General features: G+C 37.6%; 2 protein-coding genes across 6 annotated transcripts; one reads left to right on the forward strand and one right to left on the reverse strand.

Moving 5' to 3' along the window:
- Window positions 1-185: 185 nt before the first annotated feature.
- On the forward strand, window positions 186-2922 carry LOC105955682 (NEFA-interacting nuclear protein). 2 transcript variants are annotated; one of them, XM_088816084.1, is made up of 8 exons: window positions 186-204; window positions 309-403; window positions 477-551; window positions 778-835; window positions 1087-1142; window positions 1332-1394; window positions 1480-1548; window positions 2615-2922. In XM_088816084.1, the coding sequence occupies exons 2-8, from the start codon at window positions 344-346 to the stop codon at window positions 2843-2845; spliced, it is 612 nt and encodes a 203-aa protein (XP_088672210.1). In that variant the 5' UTR covers window positions 186-204; window positions 309-343; the 3' UTR covers window positions 2846-2922. The 2 variants fall into 2 exon arrangements, with proteins under 2 accessions (XP_088672210.1, XP_012834927.1); XM_012979473.2 differs by lacking the exon at window positions 186-204 and having other exon boundaries at window positions 218-403; window positions 2621-2922.
- On the reverse strand, window positions 2877-8412 carry LOC105955659 (ABC transporter B family member 4). Of its 4 annotated transcripts, none has more exons than XM_088816082.1 (12): window positions 8214-8412; window positions 7577-7605; window positions 7427-7481; window positions 7140-7315; window positions 6816-7037; window positions 6393-6631; window positions 5771-6299; window positions 5400-5673; window positions 4482-5332; window positions 4135-4401; window positions 3786-4049; window positions 2877-3687 (listed from the first exon to the last, which is right to left on the reverse strand). In XM_088816082.1, the coding sequence occupies exons 4-12, from the start codon at window positions 7299-7301 to the stop codon at window positions 3037-3039; spliced, it is 3459 nt and encodes a 1152-aa protein (XP_088672208.1). In that variant the 5' UTR covers window positions 7302-7315; window positions 7427-7481; window positions 7577-7605; window positions 8214-8412; the 3' UTR covers window positions 2877-3036. The 4 variants fall into 4 exon arrangements, with proteins under 4 accessions (XP_088672208.1, XP_088672207.1, XP_088672209.1 ...); XM_088816081.1 differs by lacking the exon at window positions 8214-8412 and adding an exon at window positions 7973-8213 and having other exon boundaries at window positions 7577-7818; XM_088816083.1 differs by lacking the exon at window positions 8214-8412 and adding an exon at window positions 7973-8095.
- Window positions 8413-15764: the final 7352 nt, after the last annotated feature.

Below are 15764 nucleotides of genomic sequence, written 5' to 3' on the forward strand. Positions count from 1 at the left end.
CAATGTATTAATTATCTGCTGGTAATGTGATATCATGAATCAACCATTAACTGGATATATAAACAAAGAGGTTACAAAGGCGAGATCTTCAAGCAATTTTTATTGGTTAAAAACAAATAAATATAAATAAAATAATATTAACGTGTTTGATCAATTGGAAACAAAATAGGGTTTCAAAGTAAAGAAAACGTTCTTGAAATTCAGGTACGTAGAACGAATCTTGATACGTTCTCAAAAAAGAAAAAAAAGAAAGAAAAAAGAACGAATCTTGATACGAACATTCTCATTTTGATTAACCCAAATCAAAAGCCCTGCACGACCCCAGTCGGCGGATAGACGGGAAATGGCCGATAATGAGGCGCCGCCGCCGATAAGGCTGATGACCTTCGTTTCCGAAGATCAGGTTTCCCATAATTTTTCATATTACTTTATTTATTTATTTCTTTCCTGGAATTCTTCTTCATGAGTGGTTTCAGTTGGAAGAAGCTCGGAGGACCCGAGGACCCCGAGTCGAAGATGGTACTGCTCAGAGAGATAGGCCCCTTTACGAGGTATCTCTCTCTCTCTCTCTCTCTCTCTCTCTCTCTCTCTCTCTCTCTCTCTCTCTCTCTCTCTCTCTCTCTCTCTCTCTCTCTCTCTCTCTCTCTCAGTTTAGTCCTCCTATTCACCTTGTTGGTTTCCAGTTGTATTAGAGAACACATGTGAGAAATACTATGAATGCCAAACAATCCTGATTTGGTCATTTATGCCTGCCTGCACATGTTGGCAAAATTGCAGATTTTACAGGAGAATAAGGACAAGAAAGATGCTGAGTTCAATGAACGCTTCAAGCACAGTAAGTGTTCATTCATGTTCTGCAAATTGGGACGTTGATTTGGACTTCAAAACAGTATCATTCCGATTGAGATTGATCACACCCTTTTCTCCTATAATAGCTTTTTTACTTGGTGAAACTGCATGTATTGTCTTCCTTGGCTTTTGTATTGCAATATCTTATTGTTCACTAAGCTCTACATGACCCTTTTATCATCTAGTTGTTTCTTTTGATAGTGCCTTGTTAAATCAGATTGCCGCTTCATCTTGCAGGACCACCAAAAGCTCTGGATGAAGATGAGACCGAGTTTCTTGATAAATATGAAATGGTGAGGTTATTTCTCCTATTGATGTTTCACAATTGCAATAGAATGGTTTAAAATTTCTTGCACCAAACCAACCTTCATTCTTCAACCAAAATATATGTTGCTGTTGCTGTTGCTGTTGCTGAATCTCCATTTCCCCCACAATTGTGTTTTGCTGATGTTTTTAATTTGGCTTTTGATTACTCATTACAGTCAAAGAGACAATATGAGCGACAAATGGCAGATGAAGAAGAGCAAGAGCTGCGTACTTTTCAGGTGCATTTCCCATAAATTCCCACCTGATCAGTTTATATTAATTCGGCACATAAATAAAATCAGGTATCATCTTGGTGGTTTCTAGGCAGCAGTTGAATCACAGTCTCAAGTTGTACATGAGCTAAAGGAGACACCTTCACTTCCAAAAGTTCAGGTGGTTGCACAAACACAACTTGTGATTGCGCATTTATATATACAATTTTCTTCATTTTTCTTTGATTTCCAGTAATTTAGCAGGGGCATTTTGTTATTAGAAAGCCATCGTGTTCAAGTAAAATTTAAGCCCTAAGGTTTGCAGAGATGAAGATCGTTATTTTAGCAGTATGGGTGTCGTATTTATCTTAATGGTACAGAGAAATAAATTAGCCATAGTATTTAACAGGAGAAGTCAACAAAGAGTGCAATGGCAGGTGGGGACGTGTACTAAACTCTGTTTTTACAATAAAATTATGATATTGGAGATACAGTATGAATTAGTGGAGGTGTGATGTGATTATGCTCTATCCTTTTGAAAGAGTAACGTAATAGTAAAAGTGTTCTGAAATAGACTCGATTAGTTTAAAAACTGTAGTCACAGAAGAATATCAAGTCGTCCTTCCTTTCATAGAGTAAAAGGGGATCCTTGATAGGTTTAGAAAATTTGCATGACGTATGGGTAAAATGAATTTGAGCGCAATCATGTAATGTTGCAAAATCAACTATTTGCTCTCTTGTTAAAGGTGCTACAGAAACATCGATAATCAAGGCAGTTAAATTATTGAGGTAGAGGAAGATGCAGCGGAGGTGAATTAAAGAATTATGTATGCCATGGGAAACTTTGAAACATAAGAAAAGATATAAAACCCTCGCAAGGGAACAGGCAAACATGTACACTTTGTATGGTTATAATCCAACACCATTCTCCCATTACATGTTCTTAGCTCGGAAATTGCATTCCAGGATTTTTGGTCCTATTGTCTGTACTTTCTTTGATGATCCTTCGGTAGCAAATATTAGAGAAATAATATCTGGACTTGTGAACTGAGTATCTATGTAATTGCATGTGTTTATAGTTGCCTGCGTTTATTATAGAGAGTATAGACCACATTGGGGGCTTCTGTGATATGACTGTTATTAAGTTGCAAATCCAAAATCTTGTTGATTTTGGTGTTAGAGCGAGTTCGGTACTCATTTTCTTATTAATAGTACAAATGAAGTTTGTGGTTATTTAATTTTTGCAGTTGCAGGATAAAAAATCAGCGGTAGGAAAGAAGAATCGGCCGGCTCGTAGCCTAGGGATGGTAATAAAAGTGAAGCCGCAAGCTAAGAAAGCAAAAGTAGAAGCTGCAGCAGATTTGGAAGAAACAGCAACAGGTATTGGCAAGAAACCTGGGGTTGATGTGTCAAAATCGTCTCTAGGTAATTTTGGTTTGGTTTCATATAGTGATGAAAGCGAGGATGATGATGATTGAATCTCTAGTGCACTTATTCTGTTGAGAGATATTTGTGAAGATCATTTCTTTCTTTCTTTAGTAACCATGAAAAATAATTCTCCAGTACCAAGTTATTAAAAATGGTCTGACAAAGTAGTAAGATTGAAAATACAGACTGCTAGTAATGAATCAGGGGGTGGTGCTCAGAAGAGTGTTTTATATGGTAGAAATTAAGATGAAGCAGCGGTGGTGTGAAGGGAGACTAGTGATGCGTAGAAGCCATCTCTGATGTTGATGAGAGTATCGTGGCTCCCTTTCTCAACGATAACTCCGTTTTTTACAACAGCAATAACATGTGCTCCTTTGACTGTGGATAACCTGTGAGCTACAACCACTGTAGTCCGGTTGACCATAACTCGATCGAGTGCATCCTGAACTATCCTCTCAGACTCTGCATCCAAAGCACTGGTGGCCTCATCCAGCAGTAGTATCTTTGGACTTTTTATCATGGCCCTTGCTATGGCGACTCTCTGTTTTTGTCCACCGGACAGTTGTACCCCTCTCTCCCCCACCATCGTCTCGTATCCCTTTTCCAGCCCGCTTATGAATTTGTGGGCGTTGGCTAACTCTGCTGCCTCTATGATCTCTGCTTCGCTTGCGTTTCCTTCCTTTCCGTAAGCAATGTTTGCTCTGATTGTGTCATTGAACAGAACGGGCTCCTGGCTGACAAGCCCCATCTGCTGCCTCAGCCATTTCAGCTGGAATTTATGTATCTCTATTCCGTCTACTGTTATTTGACCTGATTCTGGATCGTAGAATCTCTGCAGCAATGATATCACTGTTGATTTCCCGCTCCCACTCTCCCCAACTAAAGCAACTGTCTGAAACATCGACAACATTTCTTTAGTTCATTGAATTTTGTTGACCGAAAAAGAAAAGAAAATAAAATTTAAATGAGAACCGTGCCGTGGATGCATACCTTGCCGCTGCGTATTGTCAAAGTGAGGTCGCGTAGAATCTGAACATCAGGCCTAGTTGGATACTTGAAACTGACGTGTCTCAGTTCGATATCCCCCTTGACATTTTCAAGCTTCATCCCGGAATCATCACTTGGGTCAATCTTAGACTTGCTGTCAAGAATGGCAAATATAGAAGCAGCTGCGCTCTTAGCTTTGGTTGAATCCGGAGCTAACGAACTCGATTGGGAGATTGCCACTGCTGCCATTGTTAGAGCAAAGAATACCTGAAAACAAGACAAACAAACCACGCTCTCCCTCTGAAATTGTACCATGAGAAACAGTGTATGTAGTAAAAACTGAGTGACTTACACGAAATACAGCTGTAAATGTGATTTTGCCAGCCTGAACAAGACGAGCTCCTGCGTAAAAGCTGGCAGCATAGACAAGAAACAGCAAAGAGAAAGATAAACCAAAGCCTACACCACTAATCAATCCTTGTCTAATCCCATTTGTCTTTGGTCCTTGACACTTTTTCTTGTACATATCCATCACCTTCTCCTCTGCACAGAACGAAGCCACTGTTCTTATACTCCCAACAGCATCGTTAGCCACTTGACTTGCTTCCTCGTACATCACCTGCAACCGGACCAACCGTTTTCAGACGAAGCTAACGCTTGTAACACTTGTTATAATTATCAAAACATGCATGATGTTACCTTAGCATCTGCACTGAATCCCTTCATGAACATGATCTGCACATATCCACTCAGTCCTATGAGGGGTATCATAGCAAGAATGATAAGTGCCAACTGCCAACTAGCTTCAAAAGCAATAGCAAGCCCCACTATTGCTGCAGATATATCCTGAACCATCTGTGCTAGTGTATCCCCAACTAGTGCACGTACACTCGCAGCATCAGCAGACAGCCTTGCTCCAATCACACCGCTCGAATGTTCACCCTCGTCAAACCAACCAACCTCCATGTTCACAACCTTTTCAAAGCACATTAACCTAATTCTCCTGATCAGCTTGTTCCCCGCCACCCCAAAAAGATACGTTCTTGCTGGAAAGGCAATCAAAGACACTGCTCCAAGGACCATAAACATGAGGGCCCAGAATTTGGAATCCCTTCGTAATATATGCGGTGTCGCGTAAAAGGTTTTTATCACACTTGAGATTAGTATACCGAAAATTGGCATTATTGCACCATTAACAATGGCGGATAGTGCTCCCAGTATCAGCACTGGCACCTCGGGCTTATTTAGACTGACAAGGCGAAAAATGGGGACTTTTGGAGACTTTTCAAGGGAAGTTACGTATGCATTTTCAGTTGCGTTGATGGGTGCAGGTAGACCAAATGATGTTGGTAATGACTGACGGCGACTGCTACTTCCTATTTCGGAGGATCCTCTACTAATGGATCGCATGGAAGACATCCTTTGACCTGACTGTCTGCTATCCGATTTTTCCTCGTCATCAACGTGTTCCGTGTCTTTGTTTACTTCTTGCAAGCGTATCAGCTGGGAATACGCCCCTTCAGGATCCTGGAGTAGTTCTTCATGGGTGCCTGCAGTAGTGTACGTACAACTTTTAGTTATTATTATTGAAATTAGTTTCAATGTAAAAGGGAATACCTTTTTCAACCATTTTCCCTTGATGGATGACGGCGATCATATGAGCATTCCTGACTGTGGTCAAACGATGTGCGACAATGATGGTGGTTCTGTTGACCATAATCCTGTCTAATGCCTCTTGAACAATCCTCTCAGACTCGTTATCAAGTGCACTTGTAGCCTCATCTAGAAGTAATATTCTAGGGTCTTTTAGAATTGCTCTTGCTATGGCAACTCTCTGTTTCTGTCCACCGGAGAGCTGAGTTCCATGTTCACCAACCATACTATCCAGTCCCTGCATGCATGCATGCATGTAGGATGAATTAAACACCACACCAATCAGACAAAACTAAAGAAATTCAATGAATGAATGAATGAGTGAATGAACTCACCTGAGGGAGTTTATCAATGAATTTAGCAGCATTTGCTAGTTCTGCAGCGGCTCTAATTTCATCAGTAGTTGCACCATATTTGCCGTAAGAAATATTGTCCTTAATGGTTGCTGTGAAAAGCACAGGTTCTTGGCTGACGAGGCCGATCTTTGACCTAATCCACTTGAGCTGGAAATCTTTAAGATTGGTTCCATCAATGAGTAGTTGACCAGATTGAGGATCATAAAATCTCTCAATCAAACTAATGACAGTGGATTTTCCGCTGCCACTCTGTCCAACCAAAGCAGCGGTAGTGCCACTAGGGATGAAGAGAGAGAAGCCAGTGAATATATGCTGATTAGGTCTGGTTGGATAGCTAAAAAAAACATCTCTTAGTTCAACATCCCCACGTATGTCTTGTTGGAGTATTATCCCTCTGCTATCGTATGCATCTATTTCAGGTTTCCTATTAATAGTTTCAAACATCTTGAAAGCCGCAGCTTGTCCTGCTGCAAATGCTGTCATGCAAGGAGATGCTTGTCCCAGTGACCTAATCACAGACGACGGTAACCTTTTAGCATATATATCGATCAATATAATATAACATAATATAATGTTGTGCATTGATTCAAGTAAACCTCACATGGAACCAGTTAATACTGCAATAATGACATTGAGCACTTCACCACCTGTGTAGCCCTTGTCCAAGATCATCTTAGCACCAAACCAAATAGCCAGAGCATAACTGCAGAATATAATGAACATCACTGATCCAAAACCTAAACCACTGGCCAACCCTTCAGCAACACCTGACTTGTAAGCCTTCACAAGGGACCTCTCGTACTCTGCCACAGCCTGCTTTTCCCCAGTAAACGAGGCAACCTGGATATATATATATATATATATATATATATATATATATATATATATATATATATATATATATATATATATATATATGATTCATTTTTTATTTTCGACGAGGCGAGGGAAAAAAAAGGTAATTAATGATGAGTAAAGATGGAAATACAAATTATATTTGAATTAAGTCATTGTGCGTGCATACAGTTCTAATGGAGCCGATAGTCTGTTCGACGACAATAGAAGCCTTAGCATAGGCATTCTGGCCGCGAGATGCCATCTTGGAAAGTACAATAGACATGATAGCACCAGATATCACCATCAAAGGAATGGATGACAGCATAACCAGCGTAAGAAGCCATCCTTTCATAAACGCCACTACAAATCCTCCCACAAATGTTGCTACCAGTTGTATAAACTTTCCAACCTGCACGTACGCACGCACGTACAAGATAAATGATCACAAATCGTACGTCTATGTATATTCATCAGATTATTATTATTATTATTAAAAATCCGTAAAAAAAACCTTCTCGCCCATGGCATCTTGAATTAATACAGTATCGCCAGACATTCTACCAATGACTTCTCCAGTATTGGTCTCCTTATCAAAGAAAGAAACATCCTGTCGTAGAATTGTTCTCAAATAAAGGCTCCTGATACGTGCAGCCTGCCTTTCACCGGTGATCATCCAACAAGCCACCTCTGCAAGTTTTTATATTATATATTATTATTGAATATTGATCAATAATATAATCTAGCTAGTATTTTGTATAATGTGTATTATCTTCTGGTTGGTTGGTTGGGTGTACTTACGAAGAAATGCGGCCACACCACATCCTATGGCCAAATACACAAACTTGAGAGCTACCTAAAATGTGGTACGGAAGATAAACAAATTAAAGGGTCATGAGAAAAACATAAAGTGCAGGTAGGTAATTAGAGAGACGATGGAGTTAGAGTTACCTTTGAAACAGATTTAACGACATCGGAGCCTGCATTTAGGCCGAAAGAATCAATGAGTTGACCAAAAAGGAGAGTCATAAGAGGTATGGACAAGCCATTTGCGATAGCACCAAATGAACCGACAATCATGAGTAACTTGTCAATGGAATCAGCAAAGAGAAAGAGCTTGTAAAAGGGGACTGCATTTGTACTAGTGGGATGTGAGGAGTCATGATCTCCATTAATTATCATGGTGGCGTTGTCTGTACTTGGCATGGTATATAATTATTTGTTGATGTTTAAAATTAAGAAGCAAATCCAAATTTAAAAAAAAAAAAAAGAAAAAGACAGAGAAAGAGAGATGATGATAAGAGTAATTAATTATTGGGAAATGAAGAGGGAGAGAGCATAGCATACATAGAGATTTAGTCGTCAGCAGAAGATATCATATTATGATCAGAAGAAACCAGAAAAAGGAAGTAGAAGAAGAAGAAGAAAGAAAATGAATATAATATATAGGCGGCAAAAGTAGTAGTAGTACAAGGTAATTAGGTGGTGGTGTTATTATCAATAAAGAGAGATGGAGAAAATGAAATAGTAATAAGTAAGTATGGTAGCTTTATGAAAATATAAAATGATAAAAAACTGGATCAGATGCAGTTCTCAACTGAACTGATATATGATGCACTTTAAGCATTCAGCTCTGCTCATAATACATCAAGAAAGAATCATGCGGCGTTGGTAATTATATATATATATATATATTAGTGTTGTTGCATTCAAACTTTAAAGTAAAGACAACGTAAAGATGATACCATCTTAATTAATTCATTAATCTTCTCTTAATTAATAAAATTGCTTCAATAACATGGAAACCAGACTGTCATAGCTAATTAACTAGATCAGCTAATATGTATTGTATTGTATTGTATTGTATTTTTACACCAATTATCTATATATATAATTGGTTTGTCCATAAATAGTATTCGCATTAATTCGGATGTCAATTTTCATGACCGCATGCATCATCTTCTAATTATAGATAGAAATTCAATGAAATTCAATGAAATGAAATGCAAGTGCATCCACCAAACACCAACTCAAACTTCATTGTACATACACGTGTACTTGTTTATTTATTACTGCTCACTGGACTAGCTAGTTATTAACCAACCAAACCAACAATGACCTTGCTTTTTTCAATCTAATCTAATCTAATCTAATCTAATCTAATCGATTACTAGTATTAATTACTATTATTCATCTTCTTCTTAATTATATTCTTAATTCTTAATGCGCATGCTTTTTTGGTTAGTGCCTAATATTCCGGCATTTTTTTAATGCTAGCTTTTAGTTAGTGCAAGTGTTACTCATCAGATCCGGACCCATACATCCATTTCCTATTCCTCCTACCTAAATTGTTGAGGATGATGAATTTTATTCATAAATAATATTTACTTGAGACATTATAATCACAAAATCCATTCTTATTGGGCCGAGATAATGACGATGGCCCATATAGGAAATATTCAGTGGTTTTTGTATTGGGCCCAATACTGTTGATTTTAAATGCCTATGAGAATCTGTTAACCGAAGTTGTAACAGTTGTTGTGGGAACAGTATGCAGTTTTAACTACAATTCTTGTGTTAACACAGTTATAAACTACTGAAAGCGAGTAAACAAACACAAGAATTTAATGTGGTTCAGACACAAATGTGCCCTACATCCACGTGGACCTGCAAACACGATTTCACTAGTTCAGATTTACAGTGTACATTAATAGGACTTATTAAAAACACTAAAGACTCCCTCTTTATGTAATATGCCGTTCTTGTACACAACTTGAACTCCGTGTCTCTTCCAACAGCAGCTCCACATCGCGTGCCTCGAACTCCCTTCAGGCCTGAACTTCCTTCAGAAACGCGGCTGATCTCCCTTGAGATCTATACAGCAGATCTGTATATATTGGCACACACAACGATGGCACAGTGCAACGATGGCACAGTCCTGCTCCGCAGAACGCCTTAGCAAACCTTCGACGCTATGAAGTGATTTTTCTTCCAAATAATGCGCACGGTTCTTGTATGTCTTGGAGGCTTATATAGCCACGAAAATAAGCCCTAAGACCTAACTTGAGCCCTAAGAAATCTATTTAACTAGGTAATAGAATCCTAGTTGATTTCTACTTCTATTCTAGATATGTACAAAAGATACCTAACTAGAATAAAATACATGGAAATAAATCTAAGTCCTAATAGAAGTATTATAAAATAGGACTCTAATAAATTCCAAAATAAACATGGAAAACAAATCTTTGTCAATCTTTTAATTCCAAAACTTGGCGGATTTCCTCGATCTTCAATAGTCGGAAATCTGGCGCCAACAATCTCCCCATTTGGCATAGATTGGTCAGAATCCATGTTTAACAAGAACTCTCCTTGCAAAATAGAACTACTCCCCCTGCAGAAGAGATATACTCCCCCTGTAACAAAGACTGTTAGGACACTAAATGTTTCGACATAAAAATGTCGTAACCAACTAAATGTTCCTGCAATGTCAGAATATAAACTTAATCGCATGACATATCAAATAAAAATATTCAAAGCGCAGGAAATCACAACGCAGGTTGTTACGGCAGATGTTACTATTTCTGTCACACGGCAGAGGTTGTTACTACTCCCCCTTTCTGATCAGTTTGTGCCAAAGATAGACTTAGAGTCCTAGTCAGAACAAAGGTCTGTTAAGACACGCAGTCAGCAAATAAGGTAAGCTGCAAAAAAATACAAAATATCTAGATCCCCTTAATTCGAAAATCCTCATAAATCTGGAATTTTAAAATTTTTCGAAAAGCTAAAGAACATCAGCCCAAGCATGAACCAAGTTTGAAAAATGAAGGAAATCAAGTAGACCAAGTTAGCCAAATAGGAAGATTCTTTTCAAGGATTAATTTAAAGAACATTGAAAGAAACTAGATAAAATGCTATCAACAAGCTCTTGGATGCACGATATACCGATAGCCTCATGACCATACTCAAGAAATCATAAATTAGGTATTTTAATGGGTTTATGAATGCATATGCGATTAGCATGGAAATTCGATCGTGAACTTCAAGAAGAATTTCACTAATAAATACCTGAACAACATCCAAAGAAATCACACCCTTGTTTTATTCTGCCCTTTTTTTTTTTTTTTTTTTGGTGACTCTTGATATGTAGTTCAACCAAATATTAGGAGGGCAACCTTCTTAATAATTCACATAGCTTTTAATTAGAAGTCGGGAATACATATGCAAATGGCATAATTCTTCCTATAGAAGTATGATCTTTGAGATGAATGAGGTCATAGGCATTGATCACTCCCGATAGAGGGTGACAGCTCTCTTCTATCTAGAGTCCTCGCAGGAACAAAAAATTAATCCACAAAAATTATCGACCCAAATTCAGATAGCAAGAATAAACAATCAAACCTTTCAAAGTAAAACAAAGATCAACAAAGGCTGTAACATGTTACCACAAGATATGTGTGGTAACTCAGTATGTCCTATCAAACTTTCAAGTGTAACCTGGACATAACAGAAGGATGGTTACACTATCATTTCATTGTTCATTTATGAACACAGCAAGTTCCAAGCGATTTACGCAAGGAATCAAATCGAGGGGAATCTAAAGGTTTTGTAAAAGAATTAGCAAACTGATTATCTGTTGACACACAGTCTATTGACACAACCTTTTGTTCAACTAGATCTCTACCAAGATTAACAGTTCTTTTACCTCTTACCTGTTTCTTAGTTCCATCACCAAGAGTTGCATGTCCACTTGCACATTTCTGATAGTTCTTCAAGTGCTTCGGATTACCTGTTATATACTTAGAACAGTACCACAAGTTACTAGCACAAGTATTAAGAGTAGTTGCACCGGAAAAGCAATTAATGTCATCTTTTTTTACCCATTTTTGTTTTATATCAGAGTGTCCCATCTTAGGAGCATGTTGCAACGCAGCGGAATTGGGTAAATGTTGTGACAAACTCTTATTTATCAACTTTCATCTTAAAAAACATTTTGGTCTTATGTGACCCAATTTACGGCAAAAGTGACAAGTTGGAACAAACCTTTTTCCATTAGTTTTACGCAGTGTTCTAAAAATCGGCCGAGGCGGCCGATTAATCGGTCGCCTCGGCCGAGTCGGTCCAAAACCTTTACGATTTTAGTGTAAAGGTTTGAAAAATCGGTTTTTTGCCTGTGAGGCAGTTTGAGGCGGTCCGAGACGGTCTGAGGCGGTCAAACCTTTAAAGCGGGTCAAATTTCGGTGGCAAAAATCGGCAAAAAATCGGTCAAAAATCGATTTTTAGTGTTTTTTTTTTATTTTATTTTTTTATAAATCAAAATAAAAGTTGGGATTTTAATATAAAAAAAAAGGAGTTTATGCTTTATTTTGTTTATGTTAATTATTATTGTTAAAGAACTAATGATGTATGCCAAGAATGTATGTAAATTCAAAAAAAATTGCCTTTTTATTTATATTTTATAAGGATATTTATGTATTATGATCTTATTATTATTAAACTTTTATTATGTTATTAGAATATATACATGATGGAGATATAACTATGTTTAAATATTTTTTATCTATGTTTTGAGTAATTATAAATAATATCTACAAATATATTATATTAAATTTTAAAAACCGATTTATTTTCGATTTATCACCGATTAATCACCGCCGCACCGATTAATCGTGAGTCGGTGCCTGACCGACTCGGACCCGATTACCGCTTTTTACAACCTTGGTTTTACGAGAAAACTTTTGGTTTGTTAAGACATGCGAGTTGTTAGGACAATCAGTTTTCTTCACAAAAGTGTTTTTAGAATCAACCTTTTTGTCAAACTTACACACATAGTTTTTCTTACTCGCAGGAGGTTGAGAATTTTTTAAATTTAACTGTTGTTTTAGTTTCTGAACATCTTTTGTAGCAGTATTCAATTTAAACAAAAGTACCTCTTTATCTTTCTCGAGCTCGGCAACTTGTGTCTTCAAGGCCTTATTCATTTCATCTACAGCAAGACATGTTTTGAGCAATTCATCTTGTTGTTGCTGAATCATTTCTGCAGTAATCTCCTTTTCATCGTCTGAGCTGGTTTCACCTGTATTAAAAGAAGAGTTTAGACTAACAAGGTGATCAGACAGAGAATGTTCATACCTGACGGATGTCTGCACAAGCACTGTAGCTTTAGCTATTGGTTGAACAATCGTGTTAGTCCCACAGAAAAGGTTTCCATCCTTTTTGTCTTCCTCCTCATTGGAGTCATTCATGTTATCACTCTTGGCAGTAGTAATAGATTTTCCCCGCTTCTTTAGTCTATTGGTACACTCGTAATGAGTATGACCAAATCCTTGACATTCTTTACACTGAATTCTTCTTTTCTTGAGGCGTGTGTCAGCCTTTGAGGGATTCTCATTTACTTTGACCATCTTATCAAAATTTTCAGCAATACGTGTCATTAATTTGATAAGTTCTACTTCAACAGAAGACATTGTTGGGACAACAGGAGTGGAAACAACAGAAGTTGGAACACTGGTTGACTGTAGAGCTAAATTTCTTTCTTTGTCCATTCTACTCATACTCAGCTTGTTCTCAAATGTCTGCAAGTTTCCTATGAGCTCGTCAAGATGGAGTTCATCAACATTATTAGCCTCTTCAATTGCAGTTATCTTGTATGCAAATCGATCTGGAAGAGATCTTAGAACTTTGCGTACAAGTTTCTCTTCAGGATATGTTTCTCCAAGGCCATGAGCTTCATTAGCAACGTCGCACAATTTCGAATTGAAGTCCGCTACGGTCTCATCTTCGTTCATTCTAAGATCTTCAAAGCGAGTGGCAAGCATCTGGAGTTTTGACAGTCTTACTGAGGCTGTTCCTTCATACGCAGTCTGAAGAATATCCCATGCCCTTTTGGCACATTCACAACCAGGTATCAATTTAAATTGGTTGGTGTCAACCGCATTAAATATAGCATTTAAAGTCTTTGAATTGGTATTTGCCACTGTCTGTTCTTTCTTGCTCCAGTTTTCTTCGTGTTTTTCATACTCAATACCTTCTCTGGTTTTGGCCACTGGTCTCGTCCACCCTGTTAGAATTGTACGCCATGAATCTTCATCCATTGATTTGATGAACATCATCATCTTGGTTTTCCAATACGTATAGTTCGTTCCATCTAGCAATGGGGGACGTGTAGTTGAACTGCCTTCCTTGTGAATACTCATCCTACAACAAGTAAAGCAAATAAATCAAATTCCCAAAATCAGACACTAAGTATATCTAGTGACCGGCTCTTGATGTCAATTGTTGATTTTAAATGCCTATGAAAATCTGTTAACCGAAGTTGTAACAGTTGTTGTGGGAACAGTATGCAGTTATAACTACAATTCTTGTGTTAACACAGTTATAAACTACTGAAAGCGAGTAAACAAACACAAGAATTTAATGTGGTTCAGACACAAATGTGCCCTACATCCACGTGGACCTGCAAACACGATTTCACTAGTTCAGATTTACAGTGTACATTAATAGGACTTATTAAAAACACTAAAGACTCCCTCTTTATTAGGGGTGTGCAAAAAAACCGAAAAACCGAAAAACCGAACCGAAAACCGAAAAAACCGAGCCGATATGTACCGTCCCGACTTAAAACCGCATATACGGTAAATTTTTTTTGAAAAACCGAAAATATCGGTTTGTGTACGGAGAATTTAAAAATTACCGAACCGATTTCCCGAACCGAACCGATTTATACAAAATGATGTATTTTTGATATATATTATAAATACTTATCCTAGCATGCCTCTATCTTTCGAGCGCCTCCATGTGACATCTTTTTCTATTAATTAATTTTGGTTGTGACGTGTTTTTTATTAGTTAATTTTCGGTTGTTATTTGTTAATTTTCTCAAATAAATATAATGAAAGTCCAAATATATGGGTTTTATGCCGAACCAGTTCGAACAAATAGACGAAATCGAAACCGAAAATAAACCGAATTGATACCGAAACCGTTTACCGAAAACCGAAAAACCGATTCACACCGAACCGAAAAAAACCGACATATTCGGTTTTTAAAATATGAGAAACCGATATTATCGGTACGTGTTTGGTTTATTGGAAAAACCGAGCCGTACCGACCCGTGCACACCCCTACTCTTTATGTAATATGCCGTTCTTGTACACAACTTGAACTCCGTGTCTCTTCCAACAGCAGCTCCACACCGCGTACCTCGAACTCCCTTCAGGCCTGAACTCCCTTCAGAAACGCGGCTGATCTCCCTTGAGATCTATACAGCAGATCTGTATATATTGGCACACACAACGATGGCACAGTCCTGCTCCGCAGAACGCCTTAGCAAACCTTCGACGCTATGAAGTGATTTTTCTTCCAAATAATGCGCACGGTTCTTGTATGTCTTGGAGGCTTATATAGCCACGAAAATAAGCCCTAAGACCTAACTTGAGCCCTAAGAAATCTATTTAACTAGGTAATAGAATCCTAGTTGATTTATACTTCTATTCTAGATATGTACAAAAGATACCTAACTAGAATAAAATACATGGAAATAAATCTAAATCCTAATAGAAGTATTATAAAATAGGACTCTAATAAATTCCAAAATAAACATGGAAAACAAATCTTTGCCAATCTTTTAATTCTAAAACTTGGCGGATTTCCTCGATCTTCAATTGTCGGAAATCTGGCGCCAACAAATACGAAATCAGAAAGTTGTTCAACTACTGCTGTACAGAGAGAGAGAGAGAGAGAGAGAGAGAGAGAGAGAGAGAGAGAGAGAGAGAGAGAGAGAGAGCTGCCAAAGGAAAATAACAAAACCAAGTACATAGATCCCAATTCTGCAATGTAAATAATGTTAAGCTAAAACTAAAAAAAATATAAAATGGCAGCGAGACATGCTTCTTGATCTTGAATAGAAAGAAAAACAAACAAAGAAATAATAAGTTTTGATTGTAAAAAATAAGAGATTGGTAGCGACACATGATGATGGTTCACGTACATATATTAACTCCAGAATGGAGTTGGACTTGCTGTTCCTTCTTTTCAGTCCATATATATGTATATATATATATACACTTATGCAATATTATCACTAGCTGCTGCTACTTTGCTCTTTATTGCATCATAATATATATATATATATATATATATA

This window comes from Erythranthe guttata, chromosome 4 (assembly GCF_056151865.1).
Source record: "Erythranthe guttata isolate IM_541 chromosome 4, IM_541, whole genome shotgun sequence".
In the NCBI taxonomy this organism is placed as follows: Eukaryota; Viridiplantae; Streptophyta; class Magnoliopsida; order Lamiales; family Phrymaceae; genus Erythranthe; species Erythranthe guttata.